The sequence below is a fragment of the Thermobia domestica genome, chromosome 18, assembly GCF_964235325.1.
Source record: "Thermobia domestica chromosome 18, izTheDome1.hap1.1, whole genome shotgun sequence".
NCBI lineage: Eukaryota > Metazoa > Arthropoda > Insecta > Zygentoma > Lepismatidae > Thermobia > Thermobia domestica.
In genome coordinates this window covers 46744503-46772286 of record NC_137471.1, presented here as the reverse complement: position 1 = coordinate 46772286, position 27784 = coordinate 46744503, and the positions used below count along the sequence as shown (strand labels likewise).

Here is a 27784-nt window from a genome sequence, read left to right as displayed (position 1 = left end):
TTATTTTATAATTCACACAGTATCTTATAAACCTAACAGTTTTGTCCAATATTATGAATGAAATCAATTACGTATTTCAAGTCATTTTTAGACTATGCAAGAGCAACGATTTCTCTGTAACTTTGGGGCGCCCATTCAGATGTATGTTTGGTTGGAGACAAGGGTCTAAGAAGACATATATGAGAGTTTTAAGACAAATTGAGTTCAAATTATGCCAAATATTGTACAGTATATTCATAAAAAATACATATAGCAATAAGTATAACAATAAAAATACATAGAAATGTTGTCAGTTGATTTATTTGTTCGAATAAATTTATAATTATTCGTTTAAGTCCAAATTCAAACATAAAAAAATACATAGATATAGAAAATGCATATGCATAAATATACATGGGGGTCCCACATGAGCATTTCCCCCTCCGTCTAGCGCCCTTGATGCTTTACATAATTGTCGGAAGTCTCATAGAACAAAACGCAACACAGGTGAGCGCGCTACTACTGAGTTTTCGTGGTCCCCGCTCAATCATAAATCATACACAGAATAATACTTATTTTTTTTATCAAAAATTTATTTGTTTCAAAAAAATACAAAATGCTTGCTTAATTTGATTTATCTTTGCTTCAACCTTTCACTTCTTTGTGGAGTAAAACCAAGTTTTTCCAAATCGTAAACTGTTAAAATCCAGTGTCTTAAATCCATGCCTTTTTTTTTTAAAAAAAAAAAAAAAGAATGCTTATTATTGATCTTTACCTTCGCACTAAGTGAGACTAGAAAAGCATTAACGTAATATGGTCGCGCATATTTGTGCATTGATTCTCGTATTTAGTACTGTGCAAACCATATTTCTTGAATTCTTCTGGGAGGCGTCCCAAAATTTCGATTCGATCAAAGTTTGAAAGAAACAAAAACAAGTCATCTTCGGTTTCTAAAATCCGTCCCGAGTCTATCCAAAATATTTTCCAATGTTGTCGTGGAGGCATGTTACAAATCTTTTGCACAAAGTCTTCGGATTTGTTACACAGGGCCAAGATGAAAAGTTCTTCAATGTTGGGTATTCTATGTAAGAGATTCATAAGATCATCTTCAGAAACGAATGCGAGTAGCTTTACAACTGTTAGAAAATTGTTTTGTTCAGGTGAATATTTAATTTGCACTGTGTTCTTTATGCTTTCTACGTAAATAGAACATAGATTTAAATTTGGACAATAATTGAACACAAAAGAGACATCCAACACTCCGTTAGCTTCCGAGGGGGAAAAAAGGACAGAAAATAATTGAAATTTCTTGAGATTTTTTCCTTTGCTATTCAGAAATTGAAGGATCTTATTACCTAAATTACCCTGAAAGTTTCGCGTGCCAATACTCAAGGACTCTAGAGGTGGTAAACTGTTTATATCCGCATCTTCTGATACTTCATGAATTTCTATTGCCTCCAATCGTGGACAGAGTTTCTTGATTAAATCAATTTTTTCAGAAGTCACAGATCCCAGAATTACTTTCTTTAATCTTAATTCTTGACTGTCGTTTTCCTGAGGGTGCCATTCTTCACTCAACAAATATGAAACTAGATCACTCAAGTTCATGTCTAGAATCTCTAAGTTCTCCAGCAATTCCAGCAACACTAGTTCTTTTTTACATGAAGAGACGGGAAATTTGTACATTGTAAATTTACGTAATGTAGAACACAGAGGACTCTTTTTTCTTGAATATTTTTTCACTGTATTGCAATCAACTATCAAATCTCGTAACGGTATCAGTTTCCTGATTGGTGGGAACACGCCTGGTAGTTTCCAGAAAGTGCTCTCCCATTCACTATTGTCAGTGTTATCAATTTCATTTGCGTCTCGTAATTCCGAAATATTTTGTGTTAAAAAGTTAATGCCAGTTTCTGTGATTAATGAGTGTGATACATTCAGTTCCCTGAGATTATGACACTCTCTTCCAATAGCAGCGAGAATTTCGTCTGTACAAAAACCTTCTAACTCTAATTGAATCAGGTTCACAGCTGAAGAAAGCGCTTTTTCCAAAAATTCAAAATTCTCATTCGTAAACCAATGTAGTTCCCGTTCAAAACGTTTGAAACGTATACTATGTAAGTTAGTGCAATTTTCGCTTAGTAATTCCAACATTCTAGTAAAATCAAAAGATGTTGTGCTTCTTTTAATTGTAAGATCGATGTTACGAACATGATTTTGAAGGAAAATTTCCAGTAAATACAAATCCTTTGGATAAAGGTTGACTTCTTTAAAATCTTCATCTTTGCCTTCATCAAACGGGGAAATAAGCTTGTTACTGCTTAAAATAAAGTCACTAAGTTCTAAATACATAGTCGTAGGCAGCTGAGCATAATAATCTCGAATAGATTGTCTTCTTTTGTAGAAATCAGATATTTCTTTACCTGACTTTGGGCATTTGGACAGCACTAATTGTGATATAATGGAGCGAAGAATTTCTTTTAAAGGTGGAACTGTTCTTAGCCAACTCATTCTTTTTTTAAATATTGTATTTGAGGAACCTGAAAGAAATCCAAATCGTGCTGTAAAACATGTACAAAGTATGTATACCACCTGAGAGAAAATATTGTCACATGCTAACTACACTAACGGATGGTCAAACTTTTGATTCAATTTTCTACTTCAAACTGTAAAAAAAAAATCTTTGGTTATCTGCTACAGCCAGTGCTAATACCGTAACCTAGCATTCGTGTACACTGTTAACAATAAACATAATATAAATTGACAGAAAAATAATCGATAAAATACATATGTTATCAATAACTTCTTATTTTGTACTTGAAAAACGACACTGCATTTCTTCTGAGAGTTGAGAAAAAATGGTTTGTAGTGAGTCAAACACAAATAAAGTTCGCATTTCTAGATCTCTAGTTTCACTAACAACTCATCGGCTGAACACGTTCTATATTTCGATTGAGTGATTTTTATTTAAGAGAGGGTTGCTTGACAGATAAGTTGCTGCAGAGAATGAACAAACGCAACTATCAAACAAGAATTCCTTCTCATGAAGAAGAGACCAAAAATGGCTTTAAGACACTCTTTCCTTCATGAAAACAGTAATTTGTAGTTTCAGCAGTAATGTAGCATGAAGTTTCGAAATAGATAAGGTGAAATCAGGCTCGTAGCTAGGGGTTGGATAGGAGGGAGCTAGCTCACTTGCGATTTAGCAACATAACGTAAATCACTATGCTTGGTGTTACCTTCTCTCGCGTGTTGCAGCTTTGACTCTTTCTATTGTTCGCCTGCCTCACATAACAGTTCTTTAAATCAACAATGTAATCACATTTTTAATGTAAAGGAAAAAAAAACTTTACCTACCTTCTTATTGCAGGCGGGAGAGAAGGAAGAAAAAAAAGTGGAATCTCTAAGCTGTTCGCTCATGCGCTTCACACGAACAACGTAGGAGAGATTTCTGTTTCTCGCAGAAAGAAAAAGGCTGAGTGCTTCATGGACGAGAGGATTCCACAGTAGATACTCATGCAATATACAAATTATGATATTATAAAGGAAAAAAATAAAATACTTTCCTAATGCACCTTATAATTTCGGAATTTAATAAAACCTTAGGTACATTTCATTTTTTTTATTTTTATTTATTTATTTTATTTTATTTATTTATTTATTTTTTTTTTGCAAGTATTCATGAAACGAATGGATATTCTTGAAGTGGATTTTAAATTTGTTAACCTTTGAAATGTTATTGTGAGGGCAAGCACGTGAAGTTACAGATAAATATTCAAATTAATAATTGGGGGGCGCGGTGGCTCAGTGGTAGAGCGTTCATCTCCGGTGCTTGGAGTCCCTGGTTCGATCCCAGCTCGCGCCGTGTGGACTTTGTGGTGGACAAACACCGTGCTCGTGGGTTTTCTCGGGGTTCTCCCGTTTCCTCCTACTTTCTTCATTCCACCATTTCATTTGTTTCTCATAATCACCGTCTCCTTTTGCCTAACCGTAACTGTGGGACGTAAAACTTAGAAATTTCATTTCGTTTTCATTTTCAAATTAATAATTACAAAATACCAATAATTGTTAAGTCAAGTAGGGTAGATAACACTGGGAAAACTCACGAAGGGTTCAGTAAATTCGATGGCCTCTTGACTTGTAGAACTGCATTTAGACTTAGGATCTTCATTCTGATATATGGTTGGGAAATGCTTTTTGAGAATGTGAAAACAGGGGCTCGATTCTCGGTAGAAGTATATGTGATTCAGATTCTACGTTAAACAATAAGTCAATGTTCTACTGCTTAAAATTAATGATCGTGTAAACTGCTCATTTGCTTTAGAAACGATCGAAGTCAACTCCCTATTTTAGAAGTTTATATATAGATCACTATGTTTGTGACTTTAAATCTCCTGAACCGCCCGACCGATCTCATTCAAATTTGAAACATGGATAAGGTTCGAGGTTGGGCTGGTTTTAGGCTATTCATTTTGATGTTAGAACTGAAGGGTTGGGGGAGGGTGAGAGAGTATAAAAATAAATAAAACTTAATAACTCCCGAATCACTCGACCGATCTTGATCAAATTTTCAACATAGCTGAGATTCAGGCATGGAATCGTTTATATGATTTAAATTTGACTGAGCAACGTAGGGAAGAAGAAGGAGGAGGAGATATATAAAAATCAATTTATATAAGACTGAAAGTGACTATTTTTGTAACTTAATAACTCTTGAACTATCCGACCGATCTCTATCAAATTTTCAAGATCCATGAGGTTTGGATCTGGAAACATTTTGTAATTTCACTTTAACGGTAGATCCTGGGGGAGGGAGAGGGGAAGGGGACGTATTAATAAAAAGTAAAAAAATAAAAACCTAATAACATTTGAACCACACAACCAATCTCGATCAAATTTTCAGCATATATGAGGGTCGGGCATTGGGTGTTTTTTGTCGTTTTACTTTGACGAGTCAACCTAGGTGAGGGGGAGGGGGAGATATATATGTAAAAAAATAAAAATGACTGTCTTTGTGACTTCATCACTCTTGAACCACCCGACGAGGGTGAGTGGGGTCGGAGTACAATGAACATCTATGCAAATATCACTGTTAATAAGTATGAATGTTAATGTGTATGTAAGCGAAATGATTTTCACAGAAGCGATTGGGAAATTCATATTCAAGAAATAGGTTGAGAAATGTCGATAACACCAACTGTTTTCCAGTCGAATAGCTTGAATTAGTTGTGCTGAGTTAAATGTTCAAAATAAAGATCAATTATTTCATATATAAGGCACATACAGGAACTAGTTATATTATTATGCAATGGCAAATTCATTGTTATTTTTCCTTGTAATATTTGTGCCTCACATCAGAATTTAAAGAATGCCTTTATAGTGAAAAGTGTGGGAGGACCCCAAAGAGAACAATGATTTTCGGCAGGGGATGGGGGGGGGGTGAAAGCTGGTTATGCCGCCACTGCTGATGTAGCTTCCCTCTTGTAGAACTTTGTAGAACTCTGGAGCCACCTCTGCTTTTGTCTTGGCCGATAAATTATGGTCTTGGCGAATGTGCGATTTATTATGGTAGTGAATCGTGATACGGAGGGTTAGGAATATCAGAGAATTGTGTATCATGTAGGAGGGTTGCCCACTTTCAAAAAGAAAGTCACAGGCACCCACTCATAATCCTAAAGAAACAGATGAAAAAAAAATAGTAGTTTAAACCTTAAAATAAATAGCTGAGTTTGGCAAGAATACTTACTGGTCATACGATAAATATACCTTTCAGTTGGCGACTCTAATATAATTTTGTTGAGGTGTATTAGTTTAAGTATAGTAGCTTCTTGAAGATTTAATAGGAACCCCTATAGATGTATAAGGAGAACAGAAAACTCATTGAAATAGTTTAAGAAAAAATAGAAGTAGATTTGTCTTGAGAGAGTGGGTTAAATATCTCTACACATACTGCAATAGGAATTGTAAATACACCATCCATATTCGGCTACAATTAACCTCACTCACTACAACTGTTAATCAACAAAGTAACAAGTACTACCCAGAACTCTTTCGTGATTACAAGTTATATCGGTAGTGGAAACGTCTTCGACGCGGTGCAATGATAGAATGCGTCACACAAACACTGTGACCTTGATCCAGAAGGCAAAGGGGTAGTCAGACCCATGGCCCATCAGACTCGGTGATCTAGACAGATCCATGACCCGAAGTGACCTGGTCTGAGACAGTGACCTGGACGAACTTGTGACCCAAAGTGATACAATCTGACCTGAAGAAACCCATGACACGGAATGACCCGGACAGATCCATTGCCCGGGAAGATCTGAAAACGAATGTTTCTTATATGAAGGATTGGCAAAGTTTAATAGACCTGTAAAACTTGTGGTTAGAGCATTAAAGATACTACTTAGCCCAAACAATCAGATTTTAATTATTTTTGTATGTTCAAGAATTATGTATAGGAAAACGAACAAACATGAAATTACATTCGTGCAAACATGGCATATTCAAGACGACGTGTCTTGGTTAAGCAATGTCACACTCAGTATCAAACAAATGAATGTTCGAGCTCGAATAGAGAACATAATTAGTCAACTATAAAATTCTACAGTCATGCTACAAAGATGATGTTTCTGCTGCTTATGGGTCACCGGTTCGGATCGGGTCCGAGGACCGAGACCCAAAAACGGATAATCTGGACAAAAGTGATGACCCTATTAACCCGGAACCCGTGACTCATTTCATCACTGCTCAATAGATTTATCAGGAATTTAATAGCCTCTAATATGCAATGAATTGAAGCTTTACAAAATTCTCAGAAAACAAATAATTAATTAAACAATGGGGTTAAGTTTAGAGATGACCTTCCGTTTTCTACAAAAATTAGGAAAATTTACAGGAGAAATGAGGTTAGAAATGATGATTTGGAGTTCTTATGGGGTGTTTTAAGTTGGACAGTAAAGTTACGTTTAATACGAGAAAAGATATGTAGAAGTGGGTACTATTTGCAAGACGCGAGAGGTTTCGATGATTCAGCAACGTGGTAGTCATATAGGATGGCGAATCGGTGCGTTGAATGTGATATTTCTGCATTGAATTTTACAGAATTATATAAGAATAATGAAGAGAGACTATTAAATTTCTATGAGAACCACAGATAACTGAATTTAGGTGATAATTAAAGTTTCTATGACAACGGGGTCTAGTCATAGTTATAGTCAACTAAAGTCTTACCGTGTAACCTAACCTAACCTAAATTAAACTAACCTAATCTAACAATTTTTAACTGCCTTTTTACACTGAGAAAAAATTGTAGGTGGCGTACTTAAAAAGATAGATTACATACGTAATTCCTGTAGTTTTTGGACTCAACGTACAGCAGACGTATAACTGAAAACGCATGTTTTATAATACTTTCTGTATAAGTGTTCCATCTATACGTACTTTCCGTATGAAACAATGTAGGCGGTCAGAATCGCACATACAAATGGACGTATATAACATATAGCTGACGAAGGTAACATAAGTATATGCATGTGATATACGGAAAACTGTTAGATGTCAAACATCCTACAACGCATGATGTAGCACCTAAGGGCAGTGCCTATGTAGCATACGGATAACGTATGCTCCGTACTGATTTCTATAGTAAGCAAGAGGATACCGTATATTTGTACAGTCAGCGACAGTAGAAACTGGAGGTTGGATACATAAGAAATGATAGCTTTTTCCAGTAGGAGAATAGTTTCACTCGATGTCTGATAGTTGGACAACCAACATGACAGCAAATACGTGCCCGAAAACATAACATGCCAGGATATTCCTCCATTTGGAGGAAAAAGTATTACTATCTGAGAGCATCACTTAGAGAAACAACCACGAGATAAATCTGCAGAAAATCCATTCACTTTAAGATCAAAGAGATAGGAATTAATGCAAAGGAAACGAAAACAATAATACGCATCATGCAGAGACCAAAAAAGTATGGAAAGTTAACAAAATGAGAAAAGAAGGAAAGAGGGAAAGGAAAGAGCAAAAGACATGGGAATAAATTAAATTTTAACACTTAAGGATAAACAGTGTCCGTCTTTCCCCCTGACCCCATCGTGGGTTTTCTCCCTTCATAGGATAAATCTCTTTCAGTATCAAACGCGAACATCATTTATAGTGTTGGAAAAAAATTAACTCAGTCTAGGCCAAGACTCGAACCCCACACCCTTAGAATGACAGTCTCACGCGGTATCCACTTACCTACACAGGCTCTATCTATAAAACAGCTATTACCCGCGCTGTTATCAAACGTGTTAAATCAGCCATTGTCGGTGAATCACCCCAGATCCATTTGAAGTTTAAATTTTATTTACCTCACTTAGCCATCTATGGGTAGCAGTCCCCTTGCTTTCATAAAAAACATTTGTTCTGTAGATTAAAATCAAGAATGAATTAATCTGAACTCTTGGGAGCTTACTGGTGCACCAACATATCTATCTATCTATCTATCTATCTATCTATCTATCTATCTATCTATATATATATATATATATATATATATATATATATATATATATATATATATATATATATATATGTGTGTGTGTGTGTGTGTGTGTGTGTATGTGTCGAATTGATTTTGGATTAAAAGAGCGACTTCGTAAATTTACGGAACGCGTGTTAACACGACAGTAAGGACATCTCGTAACGTTGTTAGGTAACACACGCAGTGTAAATAAAGTTTCAAAACCAGAAATCGGAAGATATGCCGTGGGTAAGTCGGTAAGACGTCTGCTTGCTGAGTGCAGAAATTCGGGTACTTTTTTTTTTTTTTTTGTTCCGTTGAAAATACATTTTTATATTTTTGCGTTTGAAATTGCTTTCTTTCATTTTTTGTAGATTATCTTAAATTAGTGAAGGCCAAGTAAGGTCAGATTACATATATGTCTGCTTTATCTGTGTGTACAGTCCAGAGATGGAGTGAGTCAATTGGGTCAAGATTTGTGAGTAGGTCAGTGGATCGTGGGTCAACAGGACGTGACTCACTGTGACACACCACTCCCCGTGACCTCTCTGACTCACACTGACCCTACGTTTTATATTTTAAGGTCTCCCTCTTTATTCGGCCTCCCTCCTTATTATTAAATTCAATGTATAGATAATTATTGAGTTGAGTTGATTTTGAGTTTAGCGCCCTTTTCAGCAGCGAGGCTATATGAGACGGGACCTACTGATTAACATAGAAACCGAAAAACGTGAGCTCCCGTTGGGAATCAAACCAGGGTCTTCCACGCCACAGGTATATAATAGTGTCTTATATAGCAGTTAATATTCTTGCTATAAAGTATCAAATAACTAAACATTTGATGTAAATAAATGAGAAACCTAAAATATTGCAGATTACTGCAATTGCGATTTAATTCAATTTAAGCATTATACATCCATATGATTGTTAAAAATGCTTTATAAAGATGCAGATTATGAATTATAGTAATTTTTTCAATGAAATGAAATTAAATTAAGTTTGACGTCCCATGCTTATGTCGGCTAGGTAAAGGAGACGGTGATGATGAGAAGTGAACGAAAATTGTGGAACGATGTAGGTAGGAGGAAACAGGAGAATCCTGAAGAAACGAACGCACACGGTGTTTCTTCACCACAAATCTGACTTTGTGCAAGCTGGGATCGAACCAAGGACCCCATGCACCAGAGGTGAACGCTCTACCACTAAGCCACTTTGGCCCTATGAAAAATACAACCATATTTATTCTCTCTCTCTCCCTCTCCATTTTTATATAGTTATCAGAAGCATGAATAATTTTCATTTTGGGGGTGCGGTGGCTTAGTGGTAGAGCGTTCACCTCCGGTGCTTCGGGTCCCTAATTCGATCCCAGCTCGCGCCGTTTGGACTTTGTGGTGGACAAACGCCGTGCTGGTGGGTTTTCTCGGGGTTCTCCCGTTTCCTCCCACTTTCTTCATTCCACCATTTCACTCCTTTCTCATTATCACCGTCTCCTTTAGCCTAACCGGCATAACCATGGGACGTTAAACATAAAGATTTCATTTTATTTCAATTTTTGTTTTGAACGTATGGTTTCAAGTTGGTATTAAACTCAGAACTCTTATCTTAATGAGTTGAGTTGATTTGGAGTTTAACGTCTCTTTCAACAGCAAGACCATATATGACGTGGACATATTGATTAACGTAAAACCCGAACCATGTAAACTCCCGCCGTGTGGTGGTGATTGTGATTTTGAGTTTAACTGCCCGGTCAGCAGCGTGGCTATAGGAGACGTGGACCTACTGATTAACATGGAATACGAAACACATGAGCTCCCACCAGGAATCGAACCCGGGTCTCCCACGATAAAGTCGTGCGTACGCTAACTCCCACCGGGAATTGAAATCTGTTCTCATTGTAAGAATGTTAACGTTCCTTATTTTACCGGTTTTTGTATAACTTCATGGACCAAATTTCACAGAAGTAAATCCCCACGGTAAGCAGGTTTGCATATCCAGACTCCTAAGTATGAAAACATTTACGCTCACTTCAACCTCAAACAATTCATGAATTGAAGAATAAAGGATAATATTCCAGATAAAGTATATGGTTTGAAAAATACCATATAGGAGAGGGACATATCAGTCCTTTCTGCTCATGGAGTTATTAAAACAGGATCATCGGGCAGTGGTCTTTACCATTGAAAGATATTGCTTCTAAAATATTTCCAAGTAACTTCCAATTTTCCATCTATGGGTAGCAGTCCCCTTGCTTTCATAAAAAACATTTGTTCTGTAGATTAAAATCAAGAATGAATTAATTTGTACTCTTGGGTGCTCACTGGTGCACCAACATATCTATCTATCTATCTATATCTATATCTATATCTATCTATCTATCTATCTATCTATCTATATATATATATATATATATATATATATATATATATATATATGTGTGTGTGTGTGTGTGTGTGTGTGTGTGTATGTGTCGAATTGATTTTGGATTAAAAGAGCGACTTCGTAAATTTACGGAACGCGTGTTAACACGACAGTAAGGACATCTCGTAACGTTGTTAGGTAACACACGCAGTGTAAATAAAGTTTCAAAACCAGAAATCGGAAGATATGCCGTGGGTAAGTCGGTAAGACGTCTGCTTGCTGAGTGCAGAAATTCGGGTTCAAATCTTGGCAGTTACTTTTTTTTTTTTTTGTTCCGTTGAAAATACATTTTTATATTTTTGCGTTTGAAATTGCTTTCTTTCATTTTTTGTAGATTATCTTAAATTAGTGAAGGCCAAGTAAGGTCAGATTACATATATGTCTGCTTTATCTGTGTGTACAGTCCAGAGATGGAGTGAGTCAATTGGGTCAAGATTTGTGAGTAGGTCAGTGGATCGTGGGTCAACAGGACGTGACTCACTGTGACACACCACACCCCGTGACCTCTCTGACTCACACTGACCCTACGTTTTATATTTTAAGGTCTCCCTCTTTATTCGGCCTCCCTCCTTATTATTAAATTCAATGTATAGATAATTATTAAGTTGAGTTGATTTTGAGTTTAGCGCCCTTTTCAGCAGCGAGGCTATATGAGACGGGACCTACTGATTAATATGTAATCCGAAACACATGAGCTCCCGTTGGAATCAAACCAGGGTCTCCCACGCCACAGTATATAATTGTGTTTTATATAGCAGTTAATATTCTTGCTATAAAGTATAAAGTTAAAGAAAACTTGTAGCTTCACGAAAGGCATTTGTTGGTCCTTCAAGGTCAACACAAGAACAAAAATGAAAAACTAATACTAGGTGTGCCTTTACAAGTGACTACTATGATAACAACAGAATGCTGCCTACGTTTAACATATTATGCCTCCGGGGGTTAGTAAAACGCTTAACTGTGTGAAAATCGCTGCACACAACAGGTCTTAGGAACACTCGCAAATACGTAAAATTGAAAGAACAGAAAATAGTGCATTTTTGAAATGAGCATACAATTCACACTTCACGCAAAGTTCCAATATGGGAAATCAGTCAATATCTTCAGTTGGAATTACTGAAAAAGACAGAAACTGGCTATTTAAAATTCCAAGTGTAAACCTGCGCTTGGAGCGATTCTATTAGCTATATCACAACGAATTTTCGTGAGTTGCCTCTGTGGTCAAGCGTGCTTAATAGCACTGTTAAAGTTCTAGAACCGGAGGGCGGCGGTTCGAGCCTAAGTACAGTAATTTTTTTTTCAAAATAGGGATGGCTTTTTAAAAGTATATATAAAGTTGTATTTTGAAGTGATTGTAAAACAAATTCAGATGAACTTTCACATTTCCAAGTTCACTCGTATTTATTCGCCATGTCCCAAATTTCACAGAAATAAATCCCTACGTTAAGCGGGTTTACATATCCAGACTCCTAACAAGGAAGGGTCACGCAGTGGTTCCGCTGAGATCCGAACGAGACAAATGTGTTTTCATTTGATATATTATAACTAGATAGATTCCAAAGTTATACGTACCACCGAGCGGAATATCGTGAGTTACAATATATTTTGTAATGTAAGAACTACAAAGCTGGCAGAATATTTTGACCGAATCATTTGTTCGGAAACGGTTGGGTAAATGGAAAACTCGGATAATATGTATCCCGTCATTTTCAAGAACACACTTTTTCGGATAAAAAAGTTTGCCCAGGATCCTCGCAGGGTCCCACATGGGGTCCAACTCAAAATTTTCAAATGACAAGAGGGATTAAGTAGCACATCGTTTGAAAGCTGTTGCAAAATGAAAGAAGATGCAGCAAGTCTCGACTCTCTACGACAACCCTGTGCAAAATGGCGGAGGGTCAAAATGTAAACAGAAACTTAATTGAAAAGTCAATGGTCACCCCTATAAATCGGAAACGGTGAAAAATGTGAAAATAGGAAAGGAAGTGTGGCATTATTTTCAAAGTACAACAATTTAAGGTAAAACGTCTTGTCCCAGGGTCCCCACATGGTCCCAGGTGGGGTCCAACTAAAAAGTTTCAAATGGCAAGAGGGGTTAAGTAGCTCATCGTTTGCAAGATCTTCTTAAATGAAAGTAGATGAAGCAAGTCTCTACTCTCTACGACAACTCTGTCCAAAATTGCGGCGGGTCAAAAAGTAATCAAAAGCTTATTTGATAAACTATGGCCACCTCGAATCCAAGATGGCCGGTTAAAACTTATGTCGTTCATAACAGTACAAATTTAAATCTCTATTTTTCTCTATTATATATTTAGAAACAATAGGAAGATTAAAGAACAATTGAATTTCGATTCACCTCAACTATAATTTCATTCGGTAACAACACATATATGTTTTGTTTGGTTCCCTCGCCATCATTTACTTTAATATAACGAATATGCGATGAACACACAACTCTGACTTCCTCTAATTTTGTCATACGTAGTTCATGCATAAAGGACTTGCTGCACCAGTAGGTGGGTGGCTCTATTGTAATTCGTAACTGCGCATTCGTGGCGGTTACATTTGTATGTCATTCGTTGGTTTGATCACAATACTCCAAGCAATACCAAATATACAAAAAAAAAAAAAAAAAAAATCATTTGCAAGATTGGCGAGTAGTACCAAACCATGTTTAAGTCATTTCAGTATTTCGAGTTGCACCAAACTTTGTTGTTTAATTACGGTATTCCAAGAAATAACATATTTATATACAAACTCATTTTTCACGCTGGCAGCCATATTGGATTACCTCCAACACCAGTGGTTTGAGCTGGACATGCGTTCGATACATACTATGGCATTTTGAACTCAAGACGTTTCGTTTTTTGAACATTTCGCATCTTTTCGTCATCCACTGATCAACATTCATGCCAAATTTGGTTTTCCTAGCTTCAGCAGTTTGGTATGCCTATCCTTTCGATATAGGTTTTAAGCTGTCTCTTGGATTCAAGGTGGCCATAGATTTTCAATTAAGCTTTTGCTTATATTTTTACCCGCCGCAATTTTGGACAGGATTGTCGGAGAAAGTCGAGACGTGCTCCATCTTCTTTCATTTAACAAGAGCTTTCAAACGATGTCCTACCTCTCTTGCCATTTGAAACTTTTTAGTTGGACTCCACCTGGGACCATGTGGGGACCCTGGAACAAGACATTTTCACGTTGTGCTTTGAAAATAATGCCACGCTTTCTTTCCTGTTTCCACATTTGTTTTACCGTTTCCGATTTATAGGGGTAGTCATGGGCTTTCCAATTAAGATTTTGTTTACACTTTGACCCGTCGCCCTTTTGCACGCGGTTGTTGTAGAGAGTCGAGACTTGCTGCATTTTCTTTCATTTTACAACAGATTTCAAATGATATGCCACTTAACCCCCCTTGCCATTTGAAAATTTTGAGTTGGACCCCATCTGGGACCCCGCGGGGGACCCTGGGGCATTTTTTTCTTACCACAAAAAGTTTCTCGTTGAAAATGGTGGGATAAGTGTTGGCAGAGTTTTTCACTTACTCAACCATTTCCGAACAAATGACGGTTCAAACTATTCTGCATGGTATTTTTTTGTAGTTCTTACATTACAAAATATGTTGTAACTCACGATATTCCGCCCGGTGGCACGTATAACTTTGGGATCCATCTAGTTATAACATATAAAATGCAAACACAATGGTCTCGTTCCGATCTCAGCGGAGCCACTGCGTGACCCTTCCTTGTAAGTGTGAAAACATTTACGTTCACTCCAACCTCAATCATTTCATGAATTCAACCTGATTTACATATGTTATTAGGACGTAAAATTGAATGTGATTTATTCTACAAACACTTTTATACATTGTAAGAGCTGTGACGTCTAAATATTCACTGAGAACTCATAGTCGTATCGCAATAAACAAAAGCGAGTATGGAACAGTAAACTGCTTTCACAAAGGTTAAAAGAAAGCCTGCAAAAGCATGCAAAATGGTCGAGTGGTTTAGGTCGATACTCTATCAATCATATGTTTGTGTTTTAAAACCCGATAATAAGTTTCTCTAAGTGTCTTCCTATTTTCATTTGGAGGCGGAAAACATTTCTTTGAATAACTCATTGGAAACTTCTTTTGTTTCAAATTCGGCTAAGACGGAACAATATATCAATTGCAAATCTAAAATCCATAGCTGAAAACAAAATATAAAGTATGTTTTCCCATTATTATCCTCCGATTTGTAACGAGACCCGGGTTCGATTCCCGGAGGGAGTTCATGTGGTTCGGATTCCACCTTAATCAGTAGGTCCACGTCTCATATAGCCTCGCTGCTGAACGGGACGTAAAACTCAAAATCAATCAATCAATCTCCAAGAGAGAGAAATAAAAAAGTTTTTTTTTGGTAAATTCTAGTTCAAAGTTCGAAGCACTTGCTTTTGCACGTGATTTTTTGTTTCTTTTTTCAGGGAACAGAAAAGTTCTGGCGCCTAAGAAATTATACCATATAATATTGCAAATTTGCAAGTGGATGTATTTACATTGCAATTTGTGGTAATAAAGATATTATGATTAGAAAACAATATTGTAATAAGTAAGTTTAATTTCTTCATCCATCGCCAGTCTTAGGGGCCCCTTATACCTCGCCGCCCCCCGAATATCGATATCGAAAATTTCGAATGATATATTCATGTCCATATATTCGCGATATCGAATGTTGATATATGATTATATATATATATATATATATATATATATATATATATATATATATATATATATATATCGACGATAGCGATTTATCGACATATCACAGGCCCAGGTCCGAGAAGTGATGCTTGAAATATACTGGAATCAACAATCAAATTCTAAATAAGTTCTCCATTTCCCTATTCAATGTTGAGGGGGAAGAGTGTGAACCCGAATAGAAATTTTAAGAAAAACAAATGTTAAGATAAAAGTAGGTTTTCCGTCTCCCCTTGAATATAAAAATTAACAGAAAACTATTACTGCAATTTACCTTTTACTTCTGTTTCTGATTGTTATCACAAATCAGCGACAGTACACATACTTTACATAGTATACCAATACCAATACACTCTATAACTTTTCACAACCAAGCAAGCCGGAAGATGAATTTCCTGTAATATTAAAGTGGAATATTCTACAAAATAGTCATAATTCATTGGCCATATTTCTATCAGTACTTTGGTACGGACTAAGAGCTACAAGACTAACAGAACTAGAAATTAAAGATTTCATTCCTTTTTTCTCTCAGACTAAAAGACTTCTGCATTTTCCTAAGATTTTCATTTTCTTAATATAAGTCCCCTATCCTGGGCTAATTCTGGCTACCGCGGTTTCGAGGTAATCGGTAAACGAAAGAGCAAAGTTTGTCGACTCTCAACTCTCGACAGTTTGTAAGAAGATATTTCACAGTTCATGTTGTTATTTCTTCGTTACAAAAACACTTCTAGTTGACTCTATTCATGGTGAATTACTGAACTTATAAACATTGACAATTATTGGAAAATGAATAATTATTTTTAAACATAAAAGGCATTACAGTTCACTAGAATGCAGTAGTAGAATGCAGAAGTGAAAGAAAATATTGTTTATTTGTTGAGATGCGCAAACTGAATGTGAATAATAAGTGTTTCCCATTCTCTTGTCCAGAGGTGGATCTACGATGGACTTCTGGGGCTCGGTGGTTGGTAATACTCCTATTTAGAGCTACTTTTAAGAGCTCCAAACTCTGGAATGGGTTTTATTTCTATATAAAAACACAAATATTCCCTTTCTGGGAGGCTATCGCCATGATCGCCCACTGGATCCGCCCCCGCTCTTGTGTAGCAGACTTTGAAGATATTTAGCTCCTGCGATGGTGATTAAGGATTGTAACATCTGGATAATTTTTATACTGATATCGGATAGAAACTTATCCGAATTTGCAATATCCGGTTGACGGACAACAAAACGGATGACGGATAATATCAGGATAATGGATGACTGATAATATCCGGATAGCGAATGACGGATAATATAGAGGTAACGGATACTATCCGCATGATGGATAACGGATGACGGATAAGATCCGGATAACGGATGTTATCCGGATGTCGGATAATATCCGGATAATGGATTTATCCGGATAATTTATAAAATTAAGATAACGGATAATATCTGGATAATAGAACATTCGGATAACTGATTACATCCGGATGACGAATAAAGGATAGTATCCGGATAAAGTATGTGGTTTGAAAAACACAATATAGGAGAGAGACTTATCAATGCTTTCTCCTCATGGAGTTATTAAAAGACGATCATCGGGCAGTGGTCTTTACCATTGAAAGATATTGCTTCTTAAAATGTTTCCTAGTAACTTCCAATTTTCTTGTTCTTGTTGAGCGCGGTGGCTAATGGTAGACCGCTTACTTTGGCGCGTGGGGTCCTTATTGTTTCGATCCCCGGCCAAATAAGTTTGCGGTGGACAAGATCGTATCCGTAGCTTCTCTCAGGGTACTCCCGCTTCTTGCCACTTTTCACTCCATTAATTCTTCTATTATCATTGACTTGCTTTAATCATTCGGCACGGCAGCCCAGTGGTAGAGCGCTTCCTCTTTTGCGTGGGGTCCTTATTGTTACGATCACCACCCAAGGAAATTTGTAGTGGACAATATCATACCCGTGGTTTTTCTCAGGGTACTCACACTTCTTCCCACTTTTCATTCCACAAATTCCTCTATTATTATCAACTGGCTTTAATAATTGCGCGCGGTGGCTCAGTGGTATAGCGCTTCCTCTGGTGGACCAATTAACATTAAGGTGGATGAGATCGCATCCGTGGGTTTTCTCAGGGTACTCCCGATTCTTCCTACTCTTCATTCCACCAATTCCTGTATTATCATTAACTTGTTTTAATCATTGGGAGCGGTGGCTCAGTGGTAGAGCGCTTCCTCTGGTGCGTGGGGTCCTTATTGTTTCGATCTCCAGTCAAGTAAGTTTGTTGTTGACAAGATCGTCTTCGTGGTTTTTCTCAGGGTACTCCCGCTTCTTCACACTTTCCATTCCACCAACTTCTCTATTAGCATTGACGCTTTAATCGTTGGGCGCGATAGCGCAGTGGTAGAGCTCTATCTCTGGTGCATGGGGTCCTTATTGTTTCGATTCCCGGCCTAGTAAGTTAGTGGTGGACAAGGTCGTATTCGTGGGTCTTCCCAGGTACTCTCGCTTCCTCCCACATTTCATTCAACCAATTCTTCTATCATCATTGACTTGCTTTAATCATTGGAGATGCCTTGGTCCCTTGAGGATTGCGGTGATGTAAGAAATCAGATTCGATCCCAAGCATTTGGGTTGTGATGTAAACCTTTGCTGTGGTTCAGTCTCAGTATTTTATTACGCGAGATAAAGCCATCTATACAGCTATAAATGTTGTTCTATCTTGTGCAAGCAGGTATTGATTTTGAGCCAATTCGGAACCACATTTTTGGCGCTTTGAGGCCAGAAACCGATTTCGGACATTACGCTCTCCTCAAACTACTAGGATCTTTTCAATGTTACCATCCGCGTCCAACAACCCCATGTTTAAAAGGGAAATAGAAAGGACTCGTGTCTAAAACTTCCGGACCCAGTTTCTTGAGGTTCAAGAGTAGGGATCGATTTCTGATATCACTATTGTGCTCAACGGATCAAAACCTTTGAAATGTCGCCAACGCCGTCCAATAACTTCATCTTTAACAGGTGAATAGAAGGGACCTGAGCCTATAACGTCAGGACCCCATTCCTTGAGCTTCGTGGTCTGAGCCTGATTTCTGACATTACTACTGCACTCAGGGGCAGTGGTTAGGGATGGGCACGAGCGAGTTCGAGTGTTTTTTATTTTTAAACTTGATTCGACTCGAAACAGACATCTTTTAGCTCGACTCGGGAACTCGACTCGAAAAATTTCTTCTGACTCCACTCGAAACTGGACTCGAATTTGGATCGAGTTTCGAGTCGAGTCGAGCCAAATCGAGCCAAATCTTGTGTGTAGTTTCAAGTTCCTTTTTCACTTATTCTGCATAAACAATATAATTATTATCAATGTTGCTACTTCCACTACAGCTTATTATTATTATTATTATTATTATTATTATTATTATTATTATTATTATTATTATTATTATTATTATTATTATTATTATTATTAAATTCTGTAATTAAGCTTGAAAGATAGGCGGTTTCCATCTGAATACTAAAAACTAGTTAACTGCCGATTTCGGTAGTCGTGAAATCTAGGACACAAGGACATCGTTCACGAGGTTCTGGGTTTGAGTTCCGGAGGATCAAGTATTCGTGCTTGGGCCAAAATTTGTTAAAAGTTATAGCGTGCCAGGAAAACATGTTTAAAACTGTTCTGCCTGGGTCTACGGTTGTCAACGACTTGTGCGGCTTGGCTCACAGCTTATTCAATATCGAACCGAACCGAGAACCGAACCGGATGTGCACGAGTCGAGACACAATTTGTAAAATTCGAGTCGAATCGAGACTGCTCGTAAAAATCTTGATTCGACTCGAATGTCTCAAAACTCTTCACATATTTTTAACAATAGTTTTGAAGAAACTAATCACTCAGAAACAGTTATATATATATTATACAGGTGCGGATCCAAGGGGAGCTACAGCCCTCTTGACACTCAGGTATACACTGGATAAAATAGGCTTCAATCCTGCTTTACACTGGATAAAGCGGCAAACAGTGATTTAGTCGCTCCCTTGATCATATCCTGGATCCGGGGCTTTAAGGGTTCATAGCTGTAAAACTATGGGACCTATCGTTAGGGATGTGCACGAGACGAGTCGAGACAGAATTTTCCTGACAAATTTCGAGTCGAGACACAGCTCTTGCAATAAAAAAGAATACATTTTTCGAGTCGAGACATCACTTTTACAGCACATTTTCGAGACGAGAAAGCCTCAAATCTTGTCTCGTGCGCATCCCTACCTATCGTAGTCGGGTTAAGACTTCACTTAGAAACTAATATGTGCGCTATCCAAAAATACAATGTTTCAGAATCTAGAGTACACATGCGACAATTTTTAGAGAGGAACTTTGGCTATGTGCATATAATTTGAAGTACTCACCAAATACCTGTATAAAAATTGTTGCAGAAGTATGTTAGAATTCTAAAATATGGATATTTGGACAGCGCACGTACTAGTTCCTAAATAAGGTCTTGACCGTACTACGGTAGGTCGCCTAGTTTTGGAGCTATGGACCTTTAAAGTTCATTTCTTCATGTTTTTGGCAGCCTATAACTCCGAAATTAAGCATTTGTGCGACCAGGTTTGTTATTACCTTTTGTCTTATCTTGGTGTCAGGAACAGTATTTCTTCCAGATATGTTTTTGGGGCACTGCCCCCCTCCCGGAGCTCTGAGAGTGCCCCCCGGAGGAGACCAAAATATTACGTCTATAATACAATAATAAATAGAATAGTACCAGCAGTGCTCCCCTCACCCTGAACATTTTTTCTGAAAGAACAACTGGTCAGGAATCTCCTTGCATTTTTTAAATGGAGTATCGCATCGCAGTTTGCAGTGCAAATGGGAATGCAATGCAGCGCAAACATGGAAATGCAACATTGCATTTACATGTTTGCACTGAAAATTGAAAAATGTATTGCAAATTGCGATACATCTTTGTGTCTTAAATTACTACATAAGCTAAAATAAGGAGCAAGTTAAAAATATATTACTATTATTTCAAGAAACTTCCCCCGACTTGAAGGGTCTTTTATTGCAAGAAAAAATGCCTCGACTTTAAATTACAATAGTTTTCCACTTTTGTATTTCCTTCCCTTTGTCAGTTTATTGTTACTGGGTCATTCTCCAGATCTTCTCAGGTTTCGGGTGATTATCCTTGTTTCTGAGCGTGTAATAATAAAAAAATGTTCCTTGAAGAAAAGGCGCATTGGCAGCAGATTGGACCTAGCCGATATATGGTATATATAGCATGATTGTGGGTTGGTTAGTAAAACGCAGAAGTGCGTACAGTAGATCAATAAAACAGTAACGGTATTCTTCAATGCCAAAAATACAGTATAGGAAATTACTCATCTTTATCTCTCTTTTCTTTTTGCTTTCCATTTGAAGTACTGATATACCTGATACCCATTTACGTTCCTTGTTAAAAACAACATATGTTTTAGCAAGATTTCTTCTTGGGAGACGCCGCGAACCTCAAAAAACATCCCGAACAAATGGACTCTCTCTTTCTGTGTGTGCTTGAACCAATGAGTTGTTTTTCCTAAACCTAATTGTTGAATTTGCCGCTGTGGTAAAACTATTTCGCTCAATTTGACAAATAATATAATAAAATATAATACTTATCCAGCAATGAGCGTGGATTGCAAGGAAAAGCAGTGAACTCTAAAGTACCCCTGTAGCAGGGGCGGATCCAGAACGGACTTCTGGGGGGGGGGCGTCGATTGTAATACTGCTACTTAGCTAGTTTTAAGAGCTCCAAATTTTGGGATGGGTATTATTTATATATAAAATAAGAAAGCTTCCTCTTCCGTGGGAGGGGGGCGATTGCCCCGATCGCTCCCTGGATCCGTGTCTGCCCTATAGCCTCTCCTCGAAATTAAATGCATTGATCTATTATTTCCAATTCGAAGTCATTTTCGCTTCCATGTTAATGGTGACGGAGTTCTTGTTCTTTGTATCTCTGTACTCAAGAAAATAATAATAATAATAATAATAATAATAATAATAATAATAATAATAATAATAATAATAATAATAAAGCATCTGAATAATAACGATATTTTTAACCCCCCTTCTTTAAACTTTCTGTGTATTTCTCTGAATCTGGATATGTTGTTTTATAGTGTATAATACAAAAAGGCTTCAAACAGCAATCAGGCAAAATTTATTTGTGTAAAAGACACAAACGCCTTATCAGTGGCTCTGCAAAGAAGTACTAAACAACTGACGTTGTTTCTGCTTGCCTTTAAACATAATGTTACGGTTTACAAGGCACAGACAAAAGTAGAGAGCAACGTGAAATTTCGCCTAAGGGCACCTTCGTTGCTAAACTGAAGACTAGCACTCTGTCAACATATTGCATAGCTGTCAATAAGTCACACTCAAAGGTTCTTTCCAAACGTTTTGGTATAACAGGTTAATCAAACTACGCTGTTGTAGGTAAGGGATGAGACTCTGAATGACCGATAAGTGTTGGAGTTCAGAGCCGTAGCTAGGAATTTCGTTGCCCGGGGCGAAGTAGAATTCGGCGTCCCCCGACACTCACCTTACCAAACTTTGACTTTTTCTTTCTGTGCTTTTATTTTTAACATATAAGAGAAACACCTTTTTGTTGTTATGCTACGCTGTTTTTTCTTTTTTATCAAGCCGCTTAGACAGACCATTGCAACAGCCAAAAGCGATCGTTATGTATTCTTTAACAAATAAGAGCCACTCTCAAGAGGCTTATTTTAGACCTGCTGCTAAACTTGCCAAACTACCTTGTATACAAATCCATTTGGAGAATAATTATGAAAAAAGCATGGAGTCGATTCTCCTACGTCAGGACGACCATCTTAGACATGGAGTTGCTGGACGCGAGTGGTAGCGTTGGAAAGGCCCGGGTCCCCTGAGTGCAGTAGTAATGTCAGAAGTCTGGCCCAGGCCACGCAACTCAAGGAATGGGGTCCTGACGTTATGGATTCAGGTCCCTTCTATTCACCTATTAAAGATGAAGTTGTTGGACGGCGTTGGCGGCATTTAAAAGGTTTTGATCCGTTGAGCACAATTGTGATGTCAGAAGTCGATCCCTAAACTTGAACGTCAAGAAACTCGGTCCGGAAGTTTTAGACACGGGCTCTTTCTATTCCCCTATTAAACATGGGGTTGTTGGACGCGGATGGTAACATTGGAAAGATCCTAGTCGTTTGAAAACAGCGTAATGTCCGAAGTCAGTTCCTGGCCTCAAAGCGCCAAAAATGTGGTTCCGCATTGGCTCAATATCAATACCTGGTTGCGTAAGATAAAACAACATTTATAGCTGTATGGATGGTTTTACCTCGCGTAATAAAATACTGAGACTGAACCACAGCAAAGGTTTACATCACAACCCAAATGCTTGGGATCGAATCTGATTTCTTACATCACCGCAATGCTCAAGGGACCAAGACCTCTCCTATGTTTAAAGCAAGTCAATGATGATAGAAGAATTGGTTGAATGAAAAGTGGCAAAAAGCGGGAGTACCCTGAGAAAACCTACGGATACGATCTTGTCCAACGCAAACTTACTTGCCCGGGGATCGAAACAATAAAGACCACACGCACCAGCGTAAGCGGTTTACCATTGAGCCCCACAACAAGAACAAGAAAATTGGAAGTTACTTGGAAATATTTTAGAAGCAATATCTTTCAATGGTAAAGACCACTGCCCGATGATCCTGTTTTAATAACTCCATGAGCAGAAAGGACTGATATGTCCCTCTCCTATATGGTATTTTTCAAACCATATACTTTATCGGGAATATTATCCTTTATTCTTCAATTCATGAATTGTTTGAGGTTGAAGTGAGCGTAAATGTTTTCATACTTAGGAGTCTGGATATGCAAACCTGCTTACCGTGGGGATTTACTTCTGTGAAATTTGGTGCATGAAGTTATACAAAAACCGGTAAAATAAGGAACGTTAACATTCTTACAATGAGAACAGATTTCAATTCCCGGTGGGAGTTAACGTACGCACGACTTTATCCTGGGAGACCCGGGTTCGATTCCCGGTGGGAGCTCATGTGTTTCGTATTCCATGTTAATCAGTAGGTCCACGTCTCCTACAGCCACGCTGCTGACCGGGCAGTTAAACTCAAAATCACAATCACCACCACACGGCGGGAGTTTACATGGTTCGGGTTTTACGTTAATCAATATGTCCACATCATATATGGTCTTGCTGTTGAAAGAGACGTTAAACTCCAAATCAACTCAACTCATTAAGATCAGAGTTCTGAGTTTAATACCAACTTGAAACCATACGTTCAAAGCAAAAATTGAAATAAAATGAAATCTTTATGTTTAACGTCCCATGGTTATGCCGGTTAGGCTAAAGGAGACGGTGATAATGAGAAAGGAGTGAAATGGTGGAATGAAGAAAGTGGGAGGAAACGGGAGAACCCCGAGAAAACCCACCAGCACGGCGTTTGTCCACCACAAAGTCCAAACGGCGCGAGCTGGGATCGAATTAGGGACCCGAAGCACCGGAGGTGAACGCTCTACCACTAAGCCACCGCACCCCCAAAATGAAAATTATTCATGCTTCTGATAACTATATAAAAATGGAGAGGGAGAGAGAGAGAATAAATATGGTTGTATTTTTCATAGGGCCAAAGTGGCTTAGTGGTAGAGCGTTCACCTCTGGTGCATGGGGTCCTTGGTTCGATCCCAGCTTGCACAAAGTCAGATTTGTGGTGAAGAAACACCGTGTGCGTTCGTTTCTTCAGGATTCTCCTGTTTCCTCCTACCTACATCGTTCCACAATTTTCGTTCACTTATCATCACCGTCTCCTTTACCTAGCCGACATAAGCATGGGACGTCAAACTTAATTTAATTTCATTTCATTGAAAAAATTACTATAATTCATAATCTGCATCTTTATAAAGCATTTTTAACAATCATATGGATGTATAATGCTTAAATTGAATTAAATCGCAATTGCAGTAATCTGCAATATTTTAGGTTTCTCATTTATTTACATCAAATGTTTAGTTATTTGATACTTTATAGCAAGAATATTAACTGCTATATAAGACACTATTATATACCTGTGGCGTGGAAGACCCTGGTTTGATTCCCAACGGGAGCTCACGTTTTTCGGTTTCTATGTTAATCAGTAGGTCCCGTCTCATATAGCCTCGCTGCTGAAAAGGGCGCTAAACTCAAAATCAACTCAACTCAATAATTATCTATACATTGAATTTAATAATAAGGAGGGAGGCCGAATAAAGAGGGAGACCTTAAAATATAAAACGTAGGGTCAGTGTGAGTCAGAGAGGTCACGGGGGGTGGTGTGTCACAGTGAGTCACGTCCTGTTGACCCACGATCCACTGACCTACTCACAAATCTTGACCCAATTGACTCACTCCATCTCTGGACTGTACACACAGATAAAGCAGACATATATGTAATCTGACCTTACTTGGCCTTCACTAATTTAAGATAATCTACAAAAAATGAAAGAAAGCAATTTCAAACGCAAAAATATAAAAATGTATTTTCAACGGAACAAAAAAAAAAAGTAACTGCCAAGATTTGAACCCGAATTTCTGCACTCAGCAAGCAGACGTCTTACCGACTTACCCACGGCATATCTTCCGATTTCTGGTTTTGAAACTTTATTTACACTGCGTGTGTTACCTAACAACGTTACGAGATGTCCTTACTGTCGTGTTAACACGCGTTCCGTAAATTTACGAAGTCGCTCTTTTAATCCAAAATCAATTCGACACACACACACACACATATATATATATATATATATATATATATATATATATAGATAGATAGATAGATAGATAGATAGATAGATAGATAGATAGATAGATATGTTGGTGCACCAGTGAGCACCCAAGAGTACAGATTAATTCATTCTTGATTTTAATCTACAGAACAAATGTTTTTTATGAAAGCAAGGGGACTGCTACCCATAGATGGCTAAGTGAGGTAAATAAAATTTAAACTTCAAATGAAACTGGGGTGGCTCACCGACAATGGCTGATTTAACACGTTTGATATCAGCGCGGGTAATAGCTGGTTTATAGATAGAGCCTGTGTAGGTAAGTGGATACCGCGTAAGACTGTCATTCTAAGGGTGTGGGGTTCGAGTCTCGGCCTAGACTGAGTTATTTTTTTTTCAACACTATAAATGATGTTCGCGTTTGATACTGAAAGAGATTTATCCTATGAAGGGAGAAAACCCACGATGGGGTCAGGGGGAAAGACGGACACTGTTTATCCTTAAGTGTTAAAATTTAATTTATTCCCATGTCTTTTGCTCTTTCCTTTCCCTCTTTCCTTCTTTTCTCATTTTGTTTAGCTTTCCATACTTTTTCGGTCTCTGCATGATGCGTATTATTGTTTTCGTTTCCTTTGCATTAATTCCTATCTCTTTGATCTTAAAGTAAATGGAATTTCTGTAGATTTATCTCGTGGTTGTTTCTCTAAGTGATGCTCTCAGATAGTAATACTTTTTCCTCCAAATGGAGGAATATCCTGGCATGTTATGTTTTCGGGCATGTATTTGCTGTCATGTTGGTTGTCCAACTATCAGACATACAGTGAAACTATTCTGCTACTGGAAAAAGCTATCATTTCTTATGTATCCAACCTCCATTTTCTAAAGTCGCTGACTGTACAATATACCGCTGTCCGCAGAACGGATTTTTCTCTGTGTAACCATAACAGTTTTTTGTAGGTTTGAAACTGGAGAGGCACCTCCAAACTTAAGCCAAACACTGGAATAAGATAAACGACTGTGGTTATGGAATGGTACCAATAGTTTTTATGATTTCATTAGTGGTACACTCATGTCCAAAATGATTGTCGCATATCTATAACTGTCTTCTTGTAAGAATATAATTTGATAATGATTTTGCAGGATACTTTTAATACTAATACTATGTGTATAATCGTGAAATGTATATTTGTGGTAAATTTCATAGGAAAAGAATTATAAATACGAAAATTAGAATAAGTAAAACAAAATGTTGCTAAGTGGACAAGAAAGTTTTATTTTCGTTTTATTGTTCTTATTTACTCCTCTTTTGGCATGAACTTTTCCACATACATGTCTTTACCGATTATACAGATACTAACATTATAAGAAATACCGGGCGAATTGGTTATCCAATTATATTCGTACAACAACATATTTATAGACATGCGACAATAATTTTGGACATGATTGTACATGTGTGTCCTGCTTCCATTAACCTCATTCCTACACTATTAAAATAACAATTAATAACAAACCAGGGGGAAAAGTGAGGGGGGACGCGGAGGGACGTCATTGTCCTACTTCCTAAAAATATCCATGGCCTCCCCCACTTCTTAAAAAATTACAATGTGCAACGATAGGCACACGAACGGCGTGTCGTCATGCTTTCCCCTATCTTTTCAGATCCACTTTTACCCGTGTAACAAATATCACAAACATTACGTAGTATCTTTCTTATAAGCAGAACAATATTCGTGAGGCCACATGCCACACTAAATAGCTGCATCTACATTGCACCTGAATACCTTCAAAAAATTAGCTGCCGAAAGAAAAAAAAACTCACTTTACCTTTTTTTATTAGATGGTTAGAAATACCTTTACATTAGCTGTCTTATTCCTCTTAATTGGGATCGTAAAGCTTTACAAGCAGTGAGGCTTCGAAATATCTATCAAGCTAACTAGACCTAATTCATAACTCCCTCTGAGAGTAATTTTTACTTTCGTGTCTAACGTCTACAAATTTCTATGAGAAGTCGAACAATAATTCGAGTGCTTTGAAGCTTAACACAAGCTCTTACAATTAGAATAAAGTTACACGCTTAAAGTAAAATATATTGATTAAACTTAAAATTGTGAAAAAAAAATACGTTTGAAAATTTCTGTCACGTCCATAATTGAAATTTTCTACCTGCCGTTTTTTCCCTAGCTCTAAGAGAAAATGCATATCAAGACATGTTGGTAGACAAGTTACTAGCATGCTTACTTCAAAGCATCACGTATTAGGAAATATTTCAAGCGAAGTATTAAATTTTAGTGAATAATACTTACGTGACAATTTTAATACTGTTATATCTATAACTATGCATCCTTATTGTTGTATAAT

The 27784-nt window shown here is 37.5% G+C and overlaps 1 protein-coding gene across 1 annotated transcript; it reads right to left on the bottom strand.

Moving 5' to 3' along the window:
* Positions 1-390: 390 nt before the first annotated feature.
* LOC145675449 (uncharacterized) lies at positions 391-27784 on the bottom strand. The gene is made up of 2 exons (XM_081745873.1): positions 27730-27784; positions 391-2519 (listed from the first exon to the last, which is right to left on the bottom strand). Exon 2 carries the CDS (start codon positions 2488-2490, stop codon positions 772-774), a length of 1719 nt encoding a protein of 572 aa, XP_081601999.1. The 5' UTR covers positions 2491-2519; positions 27730-27784; the 3' UTR covers positions 391-771.